Here is a 22,764-nt window from a genome sequence, read left to right on the forward strand (position 1 = left end):
AAGGACCGTTGGTTGTTTTGCTTGCTTGCTTGCATGCTGGTCGCTTCTGTGGTGAGAGAATCTGCCGTCTACGAAGACGTTGCCCAGGGGACGCCCGGATGTCTTGCAATCCTGCGAGGAGGCTTCTCTCAATGTAATACAATATAATACTAGTAATAATAATTCAATATTATAATTATATATTTACATTACATGTAATATTACTAATAATATTACAATATAATGGTATAAGGTGCAGGTGCTTACCTACAAAGCCCTGAACGGTTTGGGACCACCCTACCTGCGTGACCGTATCACTGTCTACGAACCCACACGCTCACTCCGGTCATCTGGAGAGGCCCTGCTCGTGATCCCGCCCGCGTCGCAAGCGCGCTTGGTGGGGACGCAAGACAGGGCCTTTTCTGTGGTGGGCCCCCGACTCTGGAACGCCCTCCCGAAAGATCTCAGACAAGCCCCTACATTGGCAGTCTTCAGAAAGAATTTGAAAACCTGGCTGTTCCGATGTGCCTTTTCAGATTAGGAACATCCAGCACCAAATCCTAGAAGCACTTTAGTAGAACCAAGATCACTGCACACTGCACTTATATTATAATCCTACATTCCTCCTGCCACATCAGCACTTTTAATCTTGTACCCCTACTCTGGCCGGCCCAGTTTTAATAGTGTCTTGTTGTACTGTTACTGTTATTGTTTTCCTGCTTAACTGTTTTTAATGTGCTTTAGGTATTGTATTGTTGTACTGTGTTTTGGGGCTTCGGCCTGTGTAAGCCGCATCGAATCCCTCAGGAGATGCTAGCGGGGTACAAATAAAGTTATAATAGTAATAATAATAATAATAATAATAATAGTGCAATATAGTAATATATACTGATATTGTACTATGCTAATAATATAATATATTGTATGAAAATATATATTGTAAGCCGCTCTGAGTCCCCTTCGGGGTGAGAAGGGCAGCATATAAATGGCGTAAATAAATAAATAAATAAATAAAAAGGAAAAAGGTAAAGAAAAACGAAAGACTACAACACCCAGAATTCCAGAATGGGCGTGGCAGGCGGAGGATTCTGGGAAATGTGGTCCAAAATAATTTCCCTCCCGGCTGCTACGAGGGCCACAAAAGCGAGCGCGCGCGCGCCGCTTTCTCCCGAAGCTCCGCCCTTTCTCCTCCCCTCCCCTCCCCTCCCCTCGGATCGATGCTCTCGGCCTTTCGCCGTACGGCCTGGCTCCCTCGGCCCCAGCCTTGACGAGCGGCAGAGTTGTCGCGTCGAGCCAGGCCTAGGCCTCGGCCGGTGGGTGGGTGGCGAGCTCGGCCAGGGCCCCGGCTGCGGCGGTGCTGCTGCTGCTGGGAAAGGGAGCTCCATCTTGGCCGGAGCGGGCGAATTCTCCCCATCGTTTCGTCAAGGAGTTAAGCCTTCCTTACCCCTAATCAGTCGCCGCCATGAACGCCGAAGACGAGATCATACGCATCGCGAAGAAAATGGACAAAATGGTGCAGAAGAAAAACGCGGTGAGACAGAGAGAAAGGGAAGGGGGGCGGGAGAGAGAGAGAGAGAGAGAGAGAGATTGGTGCCCACGGACCCCTCGCGCGCCCGGCTCGAACGCTCGGCCGGCCAATCAGCGGCGGCGCGCGCTCAGCTGGGCGCCCGCCTTTTTTTCTTTTCTTCCCTTCCCTGAGGGGAGCAAATTTGCCCTTTTCTTGGGGGGCTTCAACTGTCACATCCGGGAACTCCTCGCGAGCAAGGCCGTGTTTGAGGCCGGGGAAGAGGGGGGGGGGAGTACCGCGAAGAGGAGCAGAGCATCCTCCCTCATTTTCCCTCGTCGCCATCCCACTGCCAGCGTTCAAGAGCTTTTGGCTCACCTGCCCTGTGTGTGAGACTTGAAGGCCTCGTGTCGTTGTCAAAATTAGAAAGGACGCTCCATTAGTGATGCTAGACTTTAAATCCCAACACAAAGAAGCATTGTAAATTCAGGACATGCAGGATAGACAGCCAGGAAATATGTCAACCCAGGCATGGGGCAACTTCGGCCCTCCAGATGTTTTGGACTTCAACTCCCACAATTCCTAACAGCCTGCCAACTTTTTGGTCCTCCAGGTGTTTTGGACTTCAACTCCCACAATTCCTAACAGCCGGCCAACTTTGGCCCTCCAGGTGTTTAGGACTTCAACTCCCACAATTCCTAACAGCCGGCCAACTTTGGCCCTCCAGGTGTTTAGGATTTCAACTCCCACAATTCCTAACAGCCGGCCAACTTCGGCCCTCCAGGTGTTTTGGACTTCAACTCCCACAATTCCTAACAGCCGGCTGTTAGGAATTGTGGGAGTTGAAGTCCAAAACACCTGGAGGGCCGAAGTTGGCCCATTCCTGGACTAACATAGCTAATACCCCAAAGGGCAGGCTCAAAATCCAAAATAGACCCTAACAGTTTAGTAACCTGAGCTAAAAACTACCAACAAGGAGAAATGCACAAATATAGGATTGGATAGATACAGGGGCAGCTCAACCCATTATGCAAAGTAAGCATTTGCAGTATAGTTGATTTTGCCCAGGGGTGCTCTTGAGGCGCTCTTGGGGGGAAATAGACCTTGACATATGCGAGTTGTAGTTGTTGTTGTTCATTCGTTCAGTCGTCACCAACTCTTCGTGACCTTATGGACCAGCCCACGCCAGAGCTCCCTGTCGGCTGTCACCACCCCCAGCTCCTTCAAGGTCAGTCCAGTCACTTCAAGGATGCCATCCATCCTTCTTGCCCTTGGTTGGCCCCTCTTCCTTTTACCTTCCACTTTCCCCAGCATAATTGTCTTCTCTAGGCTTTGCTGTCTCCTCATGATGTGGCCAAAGTACTTCAGCTTTGTCTCTAGTATCCTTCCCTCCAATGAGCAGTCAGGCTTTATTTCCTGGAGGATGGACTGGTTGGATCTTCTCGCAGTCCAAGGCACTCTCAGAGTTGTAGTTACTGGGATGTATAGTTCACCTAAAATCAAAGAGCATTCTGAACTCTCCCAATGATGGAATTGAACCAAATATGGCACACAGAACTCCCGTGACGAACAGAAAATATGTATCAGTGATTGGTTTGGGGGGGTGGGTGCCAAAATACTCTTTACTTACCGTTGAAAATTACCTAGGGCTGCCTCTGGATAGATACATACACAATTTCATGGAATCTTTGCTGCCACTCGCTCAAAATCACGTGTGCACATCACAAATTCCTCCAACAACACAAGGTCTCACAGAACCTAATTTCCAGGGAATTTCACACAATTGACAATTCCCAGGGAGTATCAAATCTTTTTCTCAAATTGAGAAGTGATTTTTCAATGTCCACATCAGGATGGGACCTGGCTTAAAAACGGTGAAAGCAGGCCCGTAGCCAGGATTTTGATTCGGGGGGGGGGGGGGGGGCTGAGGATCTACCCTAGCAAACCTTTTGTATCATTATCCCAATAGCCCCCTGCATATGGGATATATTGAACATGGTGATCAGACCATGATATGAATAAACATAACAGTTTAAATAACGTACCAGTAAGGCCTTCTCGCAGACCACCCTGAGAATTTCGGGGGGAGGGGGCTGAAGCCGCTAACCACCCCCCTCCCCCGCCTACAAGCCTGAGTGAAAAGAAGCTAGGAATCTTAGGCCCCTTCCACACAGCTGAATAAAATCCCACATTATCAGCTTGGAACTGGAATACATGACAGTGTACATTCAGACAACCCAGTTCCAAGCAGATAATTGTGGGATTTTCTGCTTTGACATTCAGGGTTATATGGTTGTGTTGAATGGCCCACAAGCTGAACATGAGTTCACAGCTTTAAAAAGCCAGTGTGATTCTAGGCAGCATCATAGAATCAAAGAGTTGGAAGAGACCTCATGGGCCATCCAGTCCAACCTCCTGCCAAGAAGCAGGAATATTGCATTCAAATCACCCCTGACAGCTGGCCATCCAGCCTCTGTTTAAAAGCTTCCAAAGAAGGAGCCTCCACCACACTCCGGGGCAGAGGCGTAGCATGTGGAGATCAGGCTTGTCCAACCTGCAGCCCAACACAAGATCATAAATTTACTTAAAATATTAAGATTCTCTGTTTTGTAACTTTTTGTTGTCACATTTTGTAGACAATAGTATCGAATAGTCTAGACCAGGGGTCCTCAAACTTTTTCAACAGACAGCCTGGTCACAGTCCCTCAAACTGTTGGAGGGCCGGATTATAATTTGAAAAAAAAACATGAATGAATTCCTGTGCATACTGCACATAACTTATTTGTGGTGCAAAAACACTTAATTACAAAATAATTAAAATGAAGAACAATTTTAACAAATATAAACTTATTAGTATTTCAATGGGAAGTGTGGGTCTGCTTTTGGCTGATGAAATAGGATCGTCGTTGTGTGCTTTCAAGTCATTTCAGACCTAGGTTGACCCTGAGTGAGGGTTGGGTAAATGACCTTGGAGGGCCATATCCAGCCCTCGGGCCTTAGTTTGGGGACCCCTGGTCTAGACTATGTTATGTCTACAAATATCTGGGTATTATCCATAATTTTATATCAAATATCCTTTGATATAATGCCAAGATTTTTTTTAACTTTGTATTTTTTAAAATGCATTACAACTGTACCTTTGGTTTGCTTCTGATACGATAAATAAATAAATCCATAATTTGCATTATAATTGCTAACAGAAGAAAATGGAAACTGTTAAAATTAACTAATAAAAAGTGAAATGATTCTGTCCCATTGTCACATACAATGACTTGTGAAAAAGAATTCAAGTGTGCATTCTGTGGACATTGTGCTGCTGCATGCCATATGCTCTTTCTATTTGTGGCCCAGGACAGCTATGAATGTCGCCCAAAATAGTGGATTCAGTTTTACAGTGGTGTGCAGCCCAAGACAATTCCCTCCCCCCCCCCCCCCCCCCCAATGTAGCACAGGGAAGCCAAAAGGTCGAACACCCCTGGTCTAGATTGAGGGAAGTTCTGTTTGGTGAGACCTCACCTGGAATACTGTAACCAGTTTTGGTCATCACAATTGCACCTTTCCCCTGTAGGCCGTTTTCCACCCCAAACCCTCACATTAAAATGCTAAAAAACACCTTCAGAAGTAGTCTGAATGTGTGATGCATTGTTTCTTCTAGTTGTCCCGAATGGTAGCCATCAGAGTAGTAGAGGAACCACAGATAGGCAATGTGCACCACTGCCCCTGCCATCTCTTCTTTAAATTTTGAATGCTTCATTCCCTTGCCTTCTTATTTTCCATGAATCACATCCCCTACGAGAACATCCTGCTGCTGCTCACTTGTCATATTTTTCAAGAATATGCACCTAAGGGTCACATTCATTCAAAACAAGTGTATATTAAAGAAATTCTCATAAACTTACGTTAAGATGATCTATGTATTGGTGTTGCATGCAAATGATATTAATTAGAATATTTGTTTTATAGTATAAGCAGTACTGTATAACAACTTACCTTATTGTGTAATAAATAGGTTCAAGTTGGCAGAGGTAATGTTGCACATATGGAATATTCAAAAATCAAGAGCAGTTGAGTAAGATTAGAGAAGAAAAGGTAAGACTTAGATACAGAACCAGAGTATTACTAAATATATTTCATGTGTGCTAGGCAGCCATCCTCTAGACCAGAAATGGAAAGTCTTTGACTATATAGTCAGCTCTCTGGATTCAACAATATGCAGCTTAGAAATATACATTTTTTAAAAAAATCCAAAAAGAAAACTTTGATTTTGCCTTTTTATATAAAGGATACTATTTTTCTACTCCATTGCATATAATGGGACTTGAACATCCACAAATTATGACACCTTCAACAGATACTGAACCTCTAGCAGATACTAAAGGCCCACTGTATAAATACTTTTGACTACCAGTCTCACTAGACAACAAGAAGTTTATCAACCTGTTGTATGTACATGTTTCATAGGAAGCCATTTAATGCAATGGGACTTCTATACTCTGTTAGTACTAGAATAGTATCATAAACACATTGAAGGACTTGTCTCTGAATACCATAGAACAAACAAGGCATAATTATTTGGCTTCAAGTCAATAAACAGCCCCTCATTTTGTGATTAAAACACATGTAGTGTTTTTCTACTTTTTGCATCATTTGAGCAAAGGAAAATTCTTTAGTTAAAGTGGTAGAGAGTATCCCTTTCCCTTATGAACCTATATTAATCCATCATTAACCTTGTATGTAAATTGCTCAGATATCAAGAAGCATGAAACCATCGATTCATTTAATTCTTTTTGTTGGGGAGCAGATTTAAATATTCAGCAACCCTATTATTAAATGGTAGGTTTCTATAATTTAATTTAAAAGAATGTTGGTTGTTTTCATTTTGCTTTAAAAACATTTCTCCATATCATTGAACTCAGTTATATTAAAATTAGTCTAGATATTTGGTTGTGAAATTTTGCTTGTAAGCAATGGTTTTCATGCTCGATAGTAAAAAAAAACAAACCTGATAAGCTATTTATAGTGAATGCTTATATTACAGATTTAATAATCTCCATATGTTTAAAGCAATATGTCGTATCAAAACAGTTCGTAAAATCTGTACATACTTAGATGGCAAAGCTTTTTGTACAGATCTTATCAAATGAACTCTTTTGAGTGCACGTGAATGGCTTTATAAAACTTGGGTTACACACTTTAATTAATTTGTTAACATAGTGATCAAAATTCTTAAAAGAGAATTACATAGATGCAATGAAAAACCCATTGAGCTCTGATAAAGTTGGTGAAAGACAAAGAGAGAAAGGGAAGATTCCAGGAAAATGCAATTTTATCCTACTACCCCTCTCTGATCACAGCTTTTGATAAAGTATCTTACTTTTTTTCCAGAGACTTATTATCAAGCAGATATTTGTTTATTATTAAGTGGGAGTGTGGCTGATGATGATAATGGGCTAAAAGTGTGGTTTCGGTAATAATAACCTATAAATACACATTAAGAATCAAATTTATATTATGAATTAAAATTAAACTGATTGTTGATTTTAAATTGAATCCATTTCATGTCCCATCTCTGGTTAATGGCTCTTTGACCCAATGGTATCATTTTCCACTGCAATGGGAAGTGAAGCAATTTTTGTGATAATTCTCCCTCCCCTTTGGAGAAGCAATTGTTAATAACAACTGTAATAGTCTTTGAGATAAGTAGATGCCAGGGAAGACATCCTACCTTAGTCTTCCCTCGGGCTACATCAGTCTCATGTGTATGACAGTATACTGGACCCCATCTCAGTGACAACTCATAGCATTAAATCTGAAAACATTCAGATTCAAACAGATCAAGATTATGAAGCCAATAGGCGGAGATTCACTCAAAAGAAGTCTTTAACAACTCTGTCTTGTAAGTAACTTATAGATTCAATGATTATTCAGGGAACAGTTGTGTGTAACTCTTGCTCCCAGTACTATGGAGCAGTTTTTGGAGAGACAACAGCTCTTGCTAAAACAAGGCACTAGTAGTGATGTTTTAAGTATGCTGAAATCATTATAAAAAGAACAGGGGAAAGATAATTCAGACCTTTCAAGCAATGGGAATCACAAGCCCATAATGTTCATTCAGCACGACAGTATCTGTTTAACATTACTTGCATTGGGCTGTGAAAGAATTGTTTCATATAAGTTTGAAATGAAACCAATTCACATTGACATTTAGCTCATTTGTGAGCTGACTAGTTTTATTAACCTGGGGCCTCATCACACTAGAGTATGAATCCACTTTAAATCTAGTTTCCGCCTCCTGCAAAATTCTGGAGCTTGTGGTTTAGTGAGGCTGTTAAAGGCTTCTTAAACTACAAACCCCAAAATTCTGCAGGAGGCAGCAACCAGATTTAAAGTGGATTTATTCTCTGGTGTGATGAAGTAGCAGGTCAACTCCTATAACAGATGAAGTTTAAAAAGAGAGAGAGAACGGGACATATTCTCAGGACACAATGTAAACAGTGGAAAGGATAGTGGTTTGTGCAGAATGTTCTCATGAATTTGGATTTTTTTGTTCGCCATCTTGAGCCCTTTATGTAAAGTGGTGAGCATTTAATCACATTTAGAGGAGTCGTTCTTTTTGTTGATCTTGTGTGCCTTCAAGTTCTTGTTATCGGTCTTGTGTACTTTCAAATTATTTTTGACTTATGGGTGAATCTGAAATAAGCATAGCATGGTGTTTGTTTGATGAGATGTACTCAGAAGAGATTTGTTATTTCCTTTGTCTGAGAAAATGTGACTTCCCCAAGGCCACCCAATGGATTTTCATTGTTGAATTGCGGAATAGGGATAAGTTCCCAGAGTTTTAGTACAATTCTAAAACCACTACACCATGCTGGCTCCCTCTCTGAGTAGACCCATTACAGTCCATGAGATTTAAGTAAATTATTACTTGTCTCTTTGATTCCAGTCTGTCTACTCTATACACTCTAAGATTAGCTGTCATGCCCTGCCATGTTCATTGATATGCCATCAAAATTATACAGGAATTGTGTGGGGAGCAGGTCAGAAAGAAGGGAGTAGTTCCATTTGAGTCAATGATTTTCTTTCAAATTATGTACCTATGGGAGTAAACAAAAGAGCAGGTGAATTTAACTCTTTCCCTTAGAGAGGATAGTTGTGGTGGAAGACGATGGGAACAATTGTGTGCTGTGTTCCAGTCTTTAGGGCTGTGATCCTGCAAGGCAAATGTTTTCATTAGCTTTTGGGCAGCACAAGGGTTGCAATATCTAATATCTGGTCTCTAATTGAAAGCTTATGCTTCATGTGAAGATATAATCCTTCTCTGTCACTAGGAGGCACTGCTGTGCTGGTAATTGGATACTGATTGAATAGTATATGAGTGAGCAAAGTAGCCAAACATGAGGTATATAAGCTTTGGAAATAGATTTTTTTTTCAGTTTATTAAGAATATTTAATTAACATTCATAGTATGGATTTGCAAATAAATGAAATAGCTATGTCACAGTGAAAAAAATATATGAGTGTATGATAGTATGGATATTCAGTCTTTAACATTCTTTTACAGGCTGGGGCTCTTGACTTACTGAAAGAACTCAAAAATATGCCCATGACTCTGGAATTATTACAGGTATGCAGTATTTAAATCACACTTTATTATGCCATAATTATAAATAATTTGAATAAGATTCAGTATCATGCAAACACATGTTTAATATAACAAGTTAAAAATTATGTAGCACTTAAGTATTTTAGGCCTTTGACAAAAATTGTAATGTTACTGGTACCTTTGTTGCTTATGTTGAAAATGCAGGCCAGATCTGTGCTTTAATAGATCTATTCAATCAGTGGACACATGGTAAGCCAAAACTGACATCAGTTCTCTGAATCTAATAGTTAAATTTGAGATATAATATCAAGTATGAAAACAACATTTAGGTTGTTGCTCCTATAGAGGAATTTTTACCATCAATGGAACAACACTGTATATTATGATATGTATATCACTTTTCTCTTGAATCCAACACCGACTCTTCAAATTTATCACTCTTGTTCTTCAGTAGTTGGAACATAAACTCAATTATGAGTAAATTGGTGTATTTCCCTGAAGTCTTAATGATATTATTCAGTTACGCTTTTCATTTTATCCTTTGACTGCTATTGTTGTTTGGCTGCTGCTGCTGCTGCTATTATTATTATTATTATTATTATTATTGCCTCGTTTTTTTTTCTCCATAAGGAGACTCAAAGCAGCTTACATTAAAAATATTTCAATACACTTTAAAATCTACAAATACACAAACATTAAAACAGAATTAAATATGAATGGTATTAAAAATTCACAGTTCTAATACAACTCTATAGCTTAATTTTAATTCGAAATGTGACACATTGTAACAATTGCTGAAGTCAACACTAAATGCCATTGATTCATTGGCTTTACTCTAGTTAGGATTAGCTATTGTCCAATGAGGCCTATGGCGGGCATCATATGGACCTATGAATGTTGTTACTAGTTCCTTGCCGCCCTAGTCGGCATAATTAATAATCAGAAATAATAGGTGTTGCAGTCCAACAACATCTACAGGATTCTACCAATTAGTTTGCATTCCTCATTGATGTTGATGATGAATGCCTTCAAGTTGTTTCTGACTTGCTTCTACCTTAGATAACCCTTTAATGAGAAAAGGTTTTCTCAATAAAGTTTGGAATAGGTTTATTATTGCCTTAATAGCCTTGAACCGGATATTAGATTTCGTATATAATTAAAATAGGACCAATGTAATACAACCTGAAAATACAATTATAAAGCTAAAAACTATTTTATAGCAAATTCATATTATGCCTAGAGCTCAATCTGCTATTAATCCTGTTTAGGATAAACACATTGTGAAAGGAATGGGACATGCTAATCACAACTAATAAAGGTAAAGGTTTCCTCTGACATCTAGTCTAGTTGTGTCCGATTCTGGGGGGTGGTGCTCATCTCCATTTCTAAGCTAAAGAGCTGGCGTTGTTTGTAAACACTTCCTAGGTCATGTGGCTAGCATGACTGCATGGAGCGCCATTACCTTCCCGCAGAAGCGGTACCTATTGATCTATTCGCATTTGCATGTTTTCGAACTATTAGGTTGGCAGAAGCTTGGGCTAACAGCAGGAACTCACCCCATTCCCCAGATTCGAACCACCAACCTTTTGGTCAGCAGCTCAGCAGTTTAACCCGCTGCGCCACCAGGAGGCCCATCTAATAAACTCATGTAATTTAAGTAGATCCACTTTAGGTTGAATTAATTACATTCCCTTCCTGTTTTGCTAACTTTAAATAATTTTATTCTAGTACTGTAGATGGCAGTAGCACTCTATCTTTGCTTTACTATGCATTTGCCTCAATTAATGATACTTTAGAAATACCCTAATACAATAATTCTCAGTAGCCTTCTATAGGTATTCTCCCTATAGTAGACTGGATTCTCTTGAGTAGATATTTCTCACTGTTTACCAGCAAGAAGTCGAGCAATGCTACAAGGAAGGTTTGTTAATCAGTCAGATTATTCTTGAATACGCTTTGGATTCAAGAGAACCAAAGAGAAAAACCTGGAGTAAAAATATAACCTAAACTACACTCTCATGAATTCAGTGTTGTATTGCTACCATTAAAGGTAAGCCCTATGTTGAACAATTCTGAACTAGAAAAAATATTCCGGCTGTGATTTTAAACAGACTACATTGAGAATTGCTTAAGGATTGTATTCCTGATTTCCAGTTTCATACAATCTTGCATGCTCTGCTGCATTTTAAATTAAATTTTGACCTCTTCTTTTTTCTTTGTAAATATCTGTTTAAAGTTTGAATACCTGTCTTTGTTTACAGTCTACAAGAATTGGAATGTCAGTGAATGCAATACGCAAACAAAGCACAGATGAAGAAGTTACATCTTTAGCAAAATCTCTCATTAAATCATGGAAGAAGTTATTAGGTATAGCTATACTAAAGTTTTTAGCTTTTCTCCTGCTTCTATTCAAATTATTATTGTATAGGCTGTTAATTATTCACAGGAAAATGTGTGATTTTCTCTTTTTAAAGTATATTGTTATATGATCTGCTTACATTTTTATTTGTTTATCACATCATCTTCCCCATTTTGATACAGATGGTCATATTCTCTTACCTTATATTGTATGGTTTAGAGCAGGGTTTCTCAAACAATGCTCCTCCAGATATTTTGGGTTTTAGCTCCCACAGTTCCTAACAGCTGGTAAACTGGTAAACTGGGATTTTGGGGAGCTGAAGTCCAAAATACCTAGAGGAGCAGAATTTGAGAAACACTGATTTAGAGGATTGTTGAAAAATACTGAGAAATTACGGGTTTCTGCAACCTGAGTACTGGCAGTTTATATGCATTAAAAATAGATTTGACTCTGTGTAGGTTATACACTTAAAATATATACATGTTGCAGATGGACCATCAAATGATAAAGACTCTGAAGATAAGAAAAAAGAAGCAGCATCTTCATCACAGAACAGCCCAGAAGCAAGGGAAGAAAGGTGTTTCTTTTGTATCTTTCATTTGTGATGATAGAATTAACACCACTACTTGCAGTTTGTCAAAATTTGGATGAGGGAAGCAGATCTTTTATAAGAAAAAAGGTGTTTCTACTGTAGCTAAGCTAGGCTAAAGGCTTCAGGATAAGATTACAGAACTTGATAAAATAATAGTTAAAATTGAGAATTATGATGTATTATGCAGATGCACCTGATACCTTAGATACATGAAAGCCTGTGCCTTTAGAGAGGAACATGTGAGTGAATAAGATTGTTTAAAAGTTTATTCTGTTAAAGCTTAGGTTCCCTCTAATGTTTAAAACCTTCTCGGTGGTGGCCCCCCGGCTGTGGAACGCCCTTCCCATGGACATTAGATTAGCACCATCTCTAATGGTATTCCGCAAAAAAGTAAAGACCTGGTTATTTGTGCAGGCGTTCGAATAATTAGTGCAATGATTGGTAATGACATAGGAATGGAACAATGGACGACGAATTTGGTTCGTGTTCTTAGTGATGAGACGCCATTGAATGGTTATTATAGTAATTGTATATTAACTGTGTATTAGATTAGGTTGTTAACTGTTTTATTGGTGCATTGAATTTTGCTGTTCCTGTGTGTTGTGAACCGCTGTGAGTCGCCTCCGGGCTGAGAACAGCGGTATAGAAGTAAAGTAAAGTAAATAAATAAATAAATAACAGCTGCTCAACAGTAGAATTCACTGCCTCAGAGTGTGGTGGAGGCTCTTTTGTAGGTTTTTAAACAGAGGCTGGATGGCCATCTGTTAGGGGTGCTTTAATTGTGTTTGTCCTGAATGGCAGGAGGTTAGACTAGATGGCCCATGTGGTCTCTTCAAACTCTGTAGTTCTTTTGTGTAATACTATATATTTCAAAGGATATTGTAATTTGATTTGTCATTTGATTTTTAGTGGAACTGTATAGAAGAAATGTTTATACATGTGTGTTTGTATTGTCATTTTAGCAGTTCCAGTAGCAATTCAAGCAACAGGAAAGAAGAAAGTAATACAGGCTCAGATTCATTTATTTCTTCTTTTCCTCGGGCTCCAATCACATCTGATTCTGTACGAATGAAATGCAGAGAAATGTTGGCAGCAGCTCTCAAAACAGGAGGTAAGCATTTGAATAGTAGGGACATTAATATTCAACTATTTTGTGCTCACAAGTGAAGATGAATTCTTTTCACAGGTTCCTCTTTGCTGCCTGACAAAACAAGTTTCTCTGCTCAGGACTTGCATGGTATTGGCACATCCCAAAGTGTTAAAGAAATTATGTGCAGAAATATACATGATTTTGTGTCCGTGTATGTGAATTGTTTTGCATGTTTGTTTTATTTGTGCTATTTATTTATTTATTTCAAATATTTGTACCCCGCCCTTCTCTACCCCTGAAGGGGGACTCAGGGTGGCTTACAACCGGCAACAATTTGATGCCCCCCCCCATATACAATAGATAAAACAACCGTTACATAATAAGTAAAACATTAAAATTAGATTAAAAACCATTTAAAATAGTGCAAATTGAATTAGTTGGCATGTCAAGTCCGAGTTCTACGATCAACAACTTAATCCAAAGCCTGCAAGAGGCATTATTTCTAGATGGCCACATTGGATTCGGCACAGGATTGTTGTTTATTGTGCAAACGCAGAATATTGTAGAAAAAAAAAGAAACCCATGTGCCTTATTTTATGTTATAGGTGGCAAGATTGATAGATTCTACATAGAAAACAGCAATCTTGCACAAAATGTTTTGCAAAAAATTGACTATTTTTGACCACACATGATTTATTGGTTTTCAATAACCAGAAAATGTCTTCTGCTCACATATGAAGTTGTTTCTGACTTAATGGTAAATCATTGCAGGGGTCTGATGAATCAGTGTTCGAGAAAAAAATGAAAAAATTGCTAGAGGATTGTAGAGAGATAGTAAAGAATCTGGATGAATTCTTTTCCTTGGTCTTCACTGTAAAAAAGAGAGATGTAACCCCTTCACTTCTTTTGTGGAGAAGGGCGTCTGAAGAGCTGGATGTAGGAATGATGATGAAAATCAGCTTGGCAACAGAGTACTATACACTAGTTTTTTAAACAAATCTGGCAATTTCGATTGCATTTGGGTCTCAAGAGCCAGATTAACTATATCCATGGATACTAGAGGATCATACAATCATAGCCCCCGGTGGTGCAGTGGGTTAAAACCCCTGTGCCGTCAGGACTGAAGACCGGCAGGTCGCAGGTTCAAATCTGGGGAGAGGCGGATGAGCTCCCTCTATCAGCTCCAGCTCCCCATGCGGGGACATGAGAGAAGCCTCCCACAAGGATGATAAAAACATCAAATCATCTGGGCGTCCCCTGGGCAACGTCCTTGCAGACGGCCAATTCTCTCACACCAGAAGCAACCAGAAGAAGTGACCCATTTAAGGTGGAATCAGGTATCAAATAGGGATGTGTCATTGCCCCAACCTTATTCTCTATCTTCATTGCTATGATACTACACTTCGTTGATGGGAAGCTACCCACTGGCATGGAAATATCTATTGGTCAGATGACAAGCTATTTCACCTTAGCAGACTGAAAGCCAAAACCAAGATCACAACAACATCTGTTATAGAACTCCAATATTCTGATAATAATGTAGTATGTGCTCATCCAGAAGAAGACCTACAAGCCACTCTAAACACCATTGCAGAAGCATACGAAAAGCTTGACTGAACATCAAGAAAACCAAAGAGCTCTGAACATCGAGAAAAACCAATGTGCTCTTCCAGCAGGCACCAGGCAATCCCTCTGCAATGCTAGAAATACAGCTTAATATTATAAAATGTTGACCATTTCCACTACCTTAGCAGCCACCTCTCCACAAAAGCCAACACTGACACTGAAATACAACATCGTCTGAGTTCTGCGAGTGCAACATTTTTCCAAATGAAGCAGAGAGTGTTTGAGGATTGGGAGATTCATAGGGATACCAAGATGCTTATTTATAAAGCTGTTGTCCCCCCAACCCTGTTGTACATCTGCTAAACGTGAACCACCTACAGAAGTCACACACAACTTCTGGAATGATTCCATCAGTGTTGACTCTGAAAAATCCTGCAAATCTCTTAGGAAGACAGGCAGACAAATGTCAACATGCTGGAAGAAGCAAAGACCACCAGCATTGACGCAATGATCCTTCGCCATCAACACTGCTGGACTGGCTACGTTGTCTGATCACCATCTCTACTCTCAACTCAAGAACAAAAAACAGAATGTTAGTGCATAGAAAAAGAGATTTAAAGATGGGTTTAAAGGTAACCTCAATAACTGTGGCATAGACACTGAGAACTTGGAAACCTTTTACCTTGTGCGTTCTAACTGGAGGTCAGCTGTGGAATTCAAAGAGGCACTAATGGAGGGCAAAAGGGAGAAACATGTCAAGAGGAAGATTCCTGAAGCCAACTCTGACCGTGATCGCCTTCCATCTAGAAACTGATGTCCTCATTGCGAAAGAACATGCAGCTCAAGAAGAGATCTCTACAGTCACCTATGGATTCACCGCCAAGACCCTACACTTGAACTTGAACACAACACCCTACACTTGAACACAATCATACTCAGACACAAGGGATTGCCAATGAGTAAAATGAAGAACTAACAAAGAATTTCAGTAAGAATAAATGAAAGATTCTATATTAAGGCAGACAAATCAGGTGTGCTAATACAGTACGGTGATGCCCGACTGTAGTGCAGTAAAGAGAGTATTATAAATAAATGTTATTATTTCTGGAGTTTTACTGATAGTAGGAGTAGTAGTAGTAGTAGTACCCATGAAAAGAGATTGAGAGGTGTCTGAAGGACTGTCATGGAAGATGGGGTAAGCTTTTATTATTATTATGCCAGAAGGTAGGATCTAAACCAGTGGATATCACCTGCAAAAAGGTAGTCTTGATTAACATTACAATCTGTTCAATAACAGTAATGGAGTCTTTGTTGAAGTTTTTCAAACAGAACTTCACAGTTATGTAAGATTTAGTCCAGGATTTGAACTGGATGACTCTCATTGAATCATGATTTTTTTTATAATATGTCTTTTCATTAATTTTTAATGTTATCCCAGTTACATTTGAACCATCATAGAATAACATATGTTTTATTATTTCATGTATTTCCATGAGCCATCATGTTTTCCTGAGCCATAAGCTGTATCCCTAGATAATATTAAACAATTATGCCTTATTTTAACAAGAACAACATTAATTACTCTTGCATCACCAAGAGCAGGTCCAAAAACAAAGATAATCTATGAAGAGCACTTTGTAGCAGATTTTGATATCTTGCTTTTGAATTATTATATATAATTCTTAGAGAGTAGTTGTCAGGAGGCATTGGTGACTGAAGGGTGTAGTTGCAGCTGGTACAAGGGAGACCAGACTATTCACTGATCGGGTAGCAGCTTGCAGCTCACAGGCCACAGATTTGAATTGTCAGAGGAGAAGGGAATGTACCTTTCCCAGCTCCATATATGTGTATGTATGTTTGTGAAAATGTATTAGCCTGCTATAGTTTTTCTTCTTTAATTTGAAATATTTGTAATGTATCTTTCTAAGGGTTCATTAAAAATTGCAGTAGAATAATTATGTGAATTTAGCAGTAGAATAATTATGTGAAGTATAGTAATGGTTCCATATTAAATATTTTTAGAACTAAAATTATTCACTGCAAGGATGAAAACCTTAAATTAAGCCTGCAGTCATATAGCTACTTGCTTCGGAATCCATCTTACTGTATTCCCAGAGTTCTTGTAATAAAGAACTCTGTTAACAGCCTTAGAATAGGTTTTGATGAAGTATGGTATGATTAAAATGCATTTAAATACATATTAATGGTCACAAATTGTTTTTTTTTTTTTACTAGATGATTACATTGCTATTGGTGCTGATGAGGAAGAGCTGGGATCTCAGATTGAAGAAGATATCCTTTCTGGTCCATTGAGTGTTTGGTCATATAGTTTCTTTTTGGGTGGGTGGGGGAGGGGGAGTATTTTTACATTACGCTTTATGGCTGTGATAATTGATTCATCGACTGTATTGTAGTCATTAGGATTCTTTAAAATTTTGATGGACCTCACCAAATATAGAAATGCAATAATATAAACAGTTATAACATTATTCAGCCAGGTGTGTCAAATTTTGTGATGCAAGTCCTTTGGAAGAGGGACCTGTCTTTAGCCTTTCAAGTTTCATGCATGTCAATGATTCAGTATAATATCTGACCTTTAAGGTTTTCATAAATGTAAAACAGTCAAATAACATATATGTCAACAAATAACAAAATACAAGACCTGACTTTAAGATATTCAACATGACATCAAATTTTCCTATTTTATTTTTGTAACCAAACAGATTTGACTGTGAGTGTACAGGTGTCTTATGGTTCTTTCATGAACATAGTTGCTGAGTAGCATAGTCATGAATTTAGATGTTTCCACTTGGAAGTCTGATACCCTGTTCTAGGTTCCATAGTGCAGGGATAAAGAACTTTTTCCGTCCTGGGAAATACATTTCCTTTGCCCATGTCCTGAGACCAGCCTTTCAAGCTGACTAACTCAGGATTTGAGATTCTGCCTTTTTAGCTGTATATTTCTTTTTGAGAAAGAGTTCTGGCCTTTTAGCATGAAGAAAAGAACTCAGCCACTGCTTGGATGGGTCCCTCCAAACAATAGCGCTTATAGCATGCCATCCGAAAGAAATCCACCTGTTTATCAGAGATGAGGATGGTTCCTTTTAGTGCACATCTCATTTGGGATGTCGAGTCTGCAGTGGGGAAAGGATTCTATACTTTCCTGCCAATCAGTAATGTATTTTAAATCATTAAGTCTCTTCAAACAAATTGAAGAAAGGTATAATTTAAGCTGCAGTGCTAATTTTGGCTAAATGTTTGTACCAGAATGGAATGCATTCTATGTGCCCGATATTGCTGTTGTTCTTAACTCATAAGCACCTATATTTCAGGAGCTAAAAAACACTGACATGAAATATAAAAATAGGGTGCGCAGCAGGATAGCAAACCTTAAGGACACAAAGAATCCTAATCTAAGGAAAAATGTTTTATGTGGAAATATAGCTCCTGACAGGTTTGCAAAAATGACAGCAGAGGTAAGTAATTTTCTCAGCTTCATGTTTCATTTTCTGAAAAGCTGTTCATCTTACTAGGAGCTGGGTATCTTGGAAACAAATCCTTTGGCATGCTGTAATGGTAGGGCTCAATGCCAATGATGTATGATGTTTGAGCCTTCTTGCCTGCATCTTTTTTTTAAAATAACTTTTTTTTACTCACAACTTCATGTATACAGGCACATTTTTTTCCCAGTACTTTTTATTGTGCTTTTTGGTAGCAGTACATCAATCGGATGTTGATCATTGACATATCGGTTATATCTTAAAATCTAGGGGGAGGTGAGAGGAGGGAGGAGGGGAAGGTACCTGTCTATTAAGGGGGAGGGATGGTAAAAGGAGATGGAAGGGATAGGGCAGTCCTTATCTAACAGGGAAAAGGTTTTATCTGGCAAAACTTTGCACATGTTATCTTATACAACAATTCTGTTTAGCTTACCATTAGTAATATATTGTAAAATAATTTTATTTCAGAAATTTATTTCAGAAAGATGAATTTGAAAAATGTAAGGAAGTTGCAGATTATGATTTTTACATTTTCTTTGGCAAAGGTAGAGCTGTATTATAGAACTAGTAAAGATTCCTGTCTGAAACTCTGGCGATTACCTTCAGCCATTGTAGACAATATCTGTGCAAGATTAATGACCTGACTTGAAAAAAGGCAGATTCTAGAAGTTTGCTTAAGAATCCAAAATCATAAAGATGAAATTTCTTGCTACTGTGGTCTGGAAGTGAATTGAGATTGGTATCTAAATTGCTCCTCCACTCACATGATTGTCTACCGTATAAGTAGAGATGATTTTACATGCCTTAAATTACACCAAGCTTGTAATTTAAGGAAATGTGTATTTTTCAGGGTTCCAAGGAGAAAATAAAACATAGATCAGTAATCTGAAACTATGGTCAAAACCAATTTAACAACTTGACCCATTATTTCAGCTACATTACCTACTGTTTGAGTAAATTACTAATGAATCGCCCTTACAGTACTATTGTAATCTCTGTGTCATCGCCACAGGAGATGGCAAGTGATGAACTGAAAGAGATGAGAAAAAATCTTACCAAAGAAGCTATAAGAGAACATCAAATGGCTAAAACAGGAGGAACCCAAACCGATCTGTTTTCGTGTGGCAAATGTAAAAAGAAGAATTGTACTTACACCCAGGTATGCCAAGTGATATTCTCCCCACATTTAGTTATTCACATTTCTCACCCAATAATAATAATAATACCATTATTTGTGAAACTAGTTTATTTTTGTTACAGAGAGGGTTTTTTATCTGTTGCAGTACCAGACAGACAATTTGTAGCCCTCTAACTGATGAGCAGCAGCTTTCAACTATTCTAGTTAGCATAACAGTGGTGCAATATTATGGGTTCTGCAAGCCAGCAGTAGTTGGAGGGCCACAATTTGCCTTGATATATTAGATAAATAGCAGTGTGAATGAAATATAAATGATCTATTGAAAGAAGTACATAAGTGCACAATAATGTCAAAAGCTTGGAGGACACCATCTGACTGGAACAGTAAATACAAAGTCTGGACATTTGGATTGTGGCATAAGATGCATATACTATTTACATTTATTTAGAGCACTTTAGGAAGATCCTCTAAAACACAGAAGAGCAGCAACCTCTGCTCCTGAAATATTCCATATTTTGGAATATATCAGCTTTACTTAAAAAATCTTTTTTTAAAATTGTGCTAGAATTAAACTAGGATTGATGTGAGTCAGAACTCCAAGAGGAGTGCATGTCAGCACTAAAGTGACAAAGCCAATAAGATTCTCAGAATGTGTTGCGAGTTAGCATTAAAACTTTAATACTGAGTTGCATTCGATTTAGTATACGGTATTAAGGACATTTAGTAAATTATGCCTTTGGGAATACAATTGCTCCAGAAGAAACAGGCATAGAATTTCAATCTGTTAGGAATAACATAATCTTGCATTGACCACTCATACACTAATATTAATCAAATATGCCTGTTTGCCTCTGTTTTCTTTAGGTTCAGACTCGAAGTGCTGATGAACCTATGACAACGTTTGTTGTATGTAATGAATGTGGAAACAGATGGAAGGTAAAAGAACTAATATTTTTTATCTTCTGTATAGAAGACTACCTTCTAATACAAAGGTAGTTTCTGTATTTTCTGTTTTATTAGTGTATTTTTAATCAGAGATATTTATTCAGGAACTGTATGTGTTGCAGCGTAAATGTAAAAAGAGGTAAAGACTTGGATGCCAGATTGTTGACAAGTCAAATACTGTCATTGGAATATGGTCAGATATCGTTGACTATTTTATAAATTTTGATTGAGTAGAGGGAAAATGTCTCCATGACTTTCTTAGAACAATTTAGTAGGCCCAGCTGGAAACAGAGACTGAATTAGATTCTGGGCCTGATTTCAGCAGAGCAAAGGAATTACCACATACACTCCTGTATAAATCGACTTCATATTTAAGTCCAGGGCAGGTCTGAGGGCCTGAATGATTGATTTTGATATGAGTTGTGATAAGTCAGTGGTCATTCCACAGAGAGGGGAAAGCATGATCCAGCCACCACCCAGACATTAAAAATGACAGAAGCAGCACCACAACAGAGAGTAGAGGAGATCAGTGCTTCTTTTAGGTTTCTAAGGATGGACTAAGCTGTTGCCTTTTGCCTTTCTAGTCAGAGAAAGGGGTGGTTCCATATTTAATCAGAGCTTAAGATACAGTATTCACATTGACCTATGGATAACTCTACTCAGGTTTTGTAGCTTGATCTTTTGGTTAAAATTTCTACACTTATATGGTAGTATATAGGGTATTGCCTGAACTGTTACATCTACAAAGGAAATGTCAAATTGAGACAGTAATGAAATAGACTGTTTAAACATCTATTTTAAAATATGAATATATAAATCAAACTTGATCTCAGACCATAAAGTTTTCAATACCATGGACAATCAAGCTCTAGTACATTAAATAATAATAAAACCCCTTTCTCCCCCATTGCTACCATACATACTGTTTGGTTTTTTTAAGGTGGTTCAAATGTCTAAAAACTGACCATAAACTACCCAGCAAAATTTTCATTCTGTCATGCTTGCAAAAGGCCTAATGATTGTGGTTTCCATGTATGTAGTTCATGATGAAAATGGGGCAGGTGGAAGGGGAAAGGTTCTGCAAGGTTTCAAGGGTGGATAAAGAAGTATTTCAAAAAACTGAAGGTCTTTATTTGCAAAAATAATGATGTAGACATAACTATATGTATAACCCTCGTGAACATTTTCTTTTTTCTTTTTTTACAGTTCTGCTAGAAGAAGAAATTGTTTAAACCTGGACCAGTATGAAAGATGATTTTATAATTAGCTTTAAGAACTAGGCCATGCATCTAGCTTCCTGCAAAAGCCTTCTTTTTTTCTTTTTTTTCTTTTTTTTTTTTTTTTGCTTTCCCTTTTAACCAAACACCTTTGAAGTTAGATTCTGTTTTTGGCACATCAGTCCCAGTAGTTAATAGTCAGTAGAGCCAGGATGCTCATGTATGGTGTAATTTCTTCCTTTTCTTTTCTCCCTCAACACCCATTTTTATAAGCAAGTCTACATTAAACTTTTATCAATGATATTTGGGTAACTGCTTTTTTCTTAATGTTGTGAGCAGAGTGTTGTCTATCTTTTTCCATTTGGCATACCCACTGAAATGTTTTCTTATAGAACAGAATTCACAATTCAAAAATATATTCCTTTTTAACCATTTTGGTGTGTGAGAGCCAATTGTTTTGAATTACACTAATGTAAGAAACTACATTATATGTGGGTGACCCATTTGTATAAACTTTTTCTGCATTCGCGTTTTAGAGCTTTCAGAGATCCAATGCTTTATAATATGCATGGCCTCCTGTTAAATTACATTTGAAACATGCTTTACTCAACTCAAATGGCAGATCTATTGTGCAGCCTTAAAGCATGGTAGGAATATTTTGTCCTTATTTCTAGAGACATTCCTAAATGGTTGGTTTGATCTTAATGTTTTTTTCTCTTTTATATTCTAAATTCACTGTAGATTCTGCAAATTGATTATGCTATTCTGTTGTGTGCTGCCTAGCTTGGAGGTTTAAATTTAATAATTGCTATATATCTCAGTTCATATGAACTCTTTTAATACATTTTTTACATGTAAAACCACTGCTTCCTGGACTCCAGAGGTCAGAAATAAAATTGTGTTTTTTTCACCACCTGGTTTGGTGGAATTTTGTTAAAAGATGTCTCAAACATTACCTTTACAACACTGGAAAAATATTAACAAAGTAAGGAACTTTAGTGTTTATGTGTTTATTTAAGAATTTAGTTTCAGAAAATAGTATCTTATCTGAGTTGTATGTGGAAGACTTTTTGTTTCCTCTGCAAACCTTTATTAGCATGATATTTAGAATGATATCTTCACTGAATCAGTTGAAAGGGCATTTCTCTTCATTCTAAAGAAGCTTTTATTTACTAGACAATTTACTTTTTGTGTACATTTATTGCCATAGACATAATAATTGCAGACTATGTCTGATAAGCATTGCTCATTTCTACTCATTATCAGATCCC

General features: G+C 38.2%; 1 protein-coding gene across 3 annotated transcripts; it reads left to right on the plus strand.

Annotated features, from left to right (window-relative positions):
- The first annotated feature begins 1,198 nt into the window (after nt 1-1,198).
- TCEA1 (transcription elongation factor A1) lies at nt 1,199-22,403 on the plus strand. 3 transcript variants are annotated; one of them, XM_060775311.2, is made up of 11 exons: nt 1,201-1,510; nt 5,493-5,572; nt 9,045-9,107; nt 11,348-11,453; nt 11,935-12,022; nt 13,000-13,148; nt 16,929-16,985; nt 18,015-18,169; nt 19,206-19,352; nt 20,196-20,267; nt 21,483-22,403. In XM_060775311.2, the coding sequence occupies exons 3-11, from the start codon at nt 9,081-9,083 to the stop codon at nt 21,489-21,491; spliced, it is 810 nt and encodes a 269-aa protein (XP_060631294.1). In that variant the 5' UTR covers nt 1,201-1,510; nt 5,493-5,572; nt 9,045-9,080; the 3' UTR covers nt 21,492-22,403. The 3 variants fall into 3 exon arrangements, with proteins under 3 accessions (XP_060631293.1, XP_060631294.1, XP_060631292.1); XM_060775310.2 differs by lacking the exon at nt 5,493-5,572 and having other exon boundaries at nt 1,199-1,510; nt 13,003-13,148; XM_060775309.2 differs by lacking the exon at nt 5,493-5,572.
- The last annotated feature ends 361 nt before the right edge of the window (nt 22,404-22,764 follow it).

This window comes from Anolis sagrei, chromosome 4 (assembly GCF_037176765.1).
Source record: "Anolis sagrei isolate rAnoSag1 chromosome 4, rAnoSag1.mat, whole genome shotgun sequence".
Classification (NCBI taxonomy): Eukaryota; Metazoa; Chordata; class Lepidosauria; order Squamata; family Dactyloidae; genus Anolis; species Anolis sagrei.

Coding starts and splice junctions, on each gene's coding strand:
- TCEA1 (XM_060775309.2), top strand. CDS start 1,442: ATGAACGCCGAAGACGAGATCATACGCATCGCGAAGAAAATGGACAAA. Junction 11,454..11,934: donor ATCATGGAAGAAGTTATTAG/GTATAGCTATAC, acceptor TACATGTTGCAG/ATGGACCATCAAATGATAAA. Junction 19,353..20,195: donor AGAATTGTACTTACACCCAG/GTATGCCAAGTG, acceptor TGTTTTCTTTAG/GTTCAGACTCGAAGTGCTGA.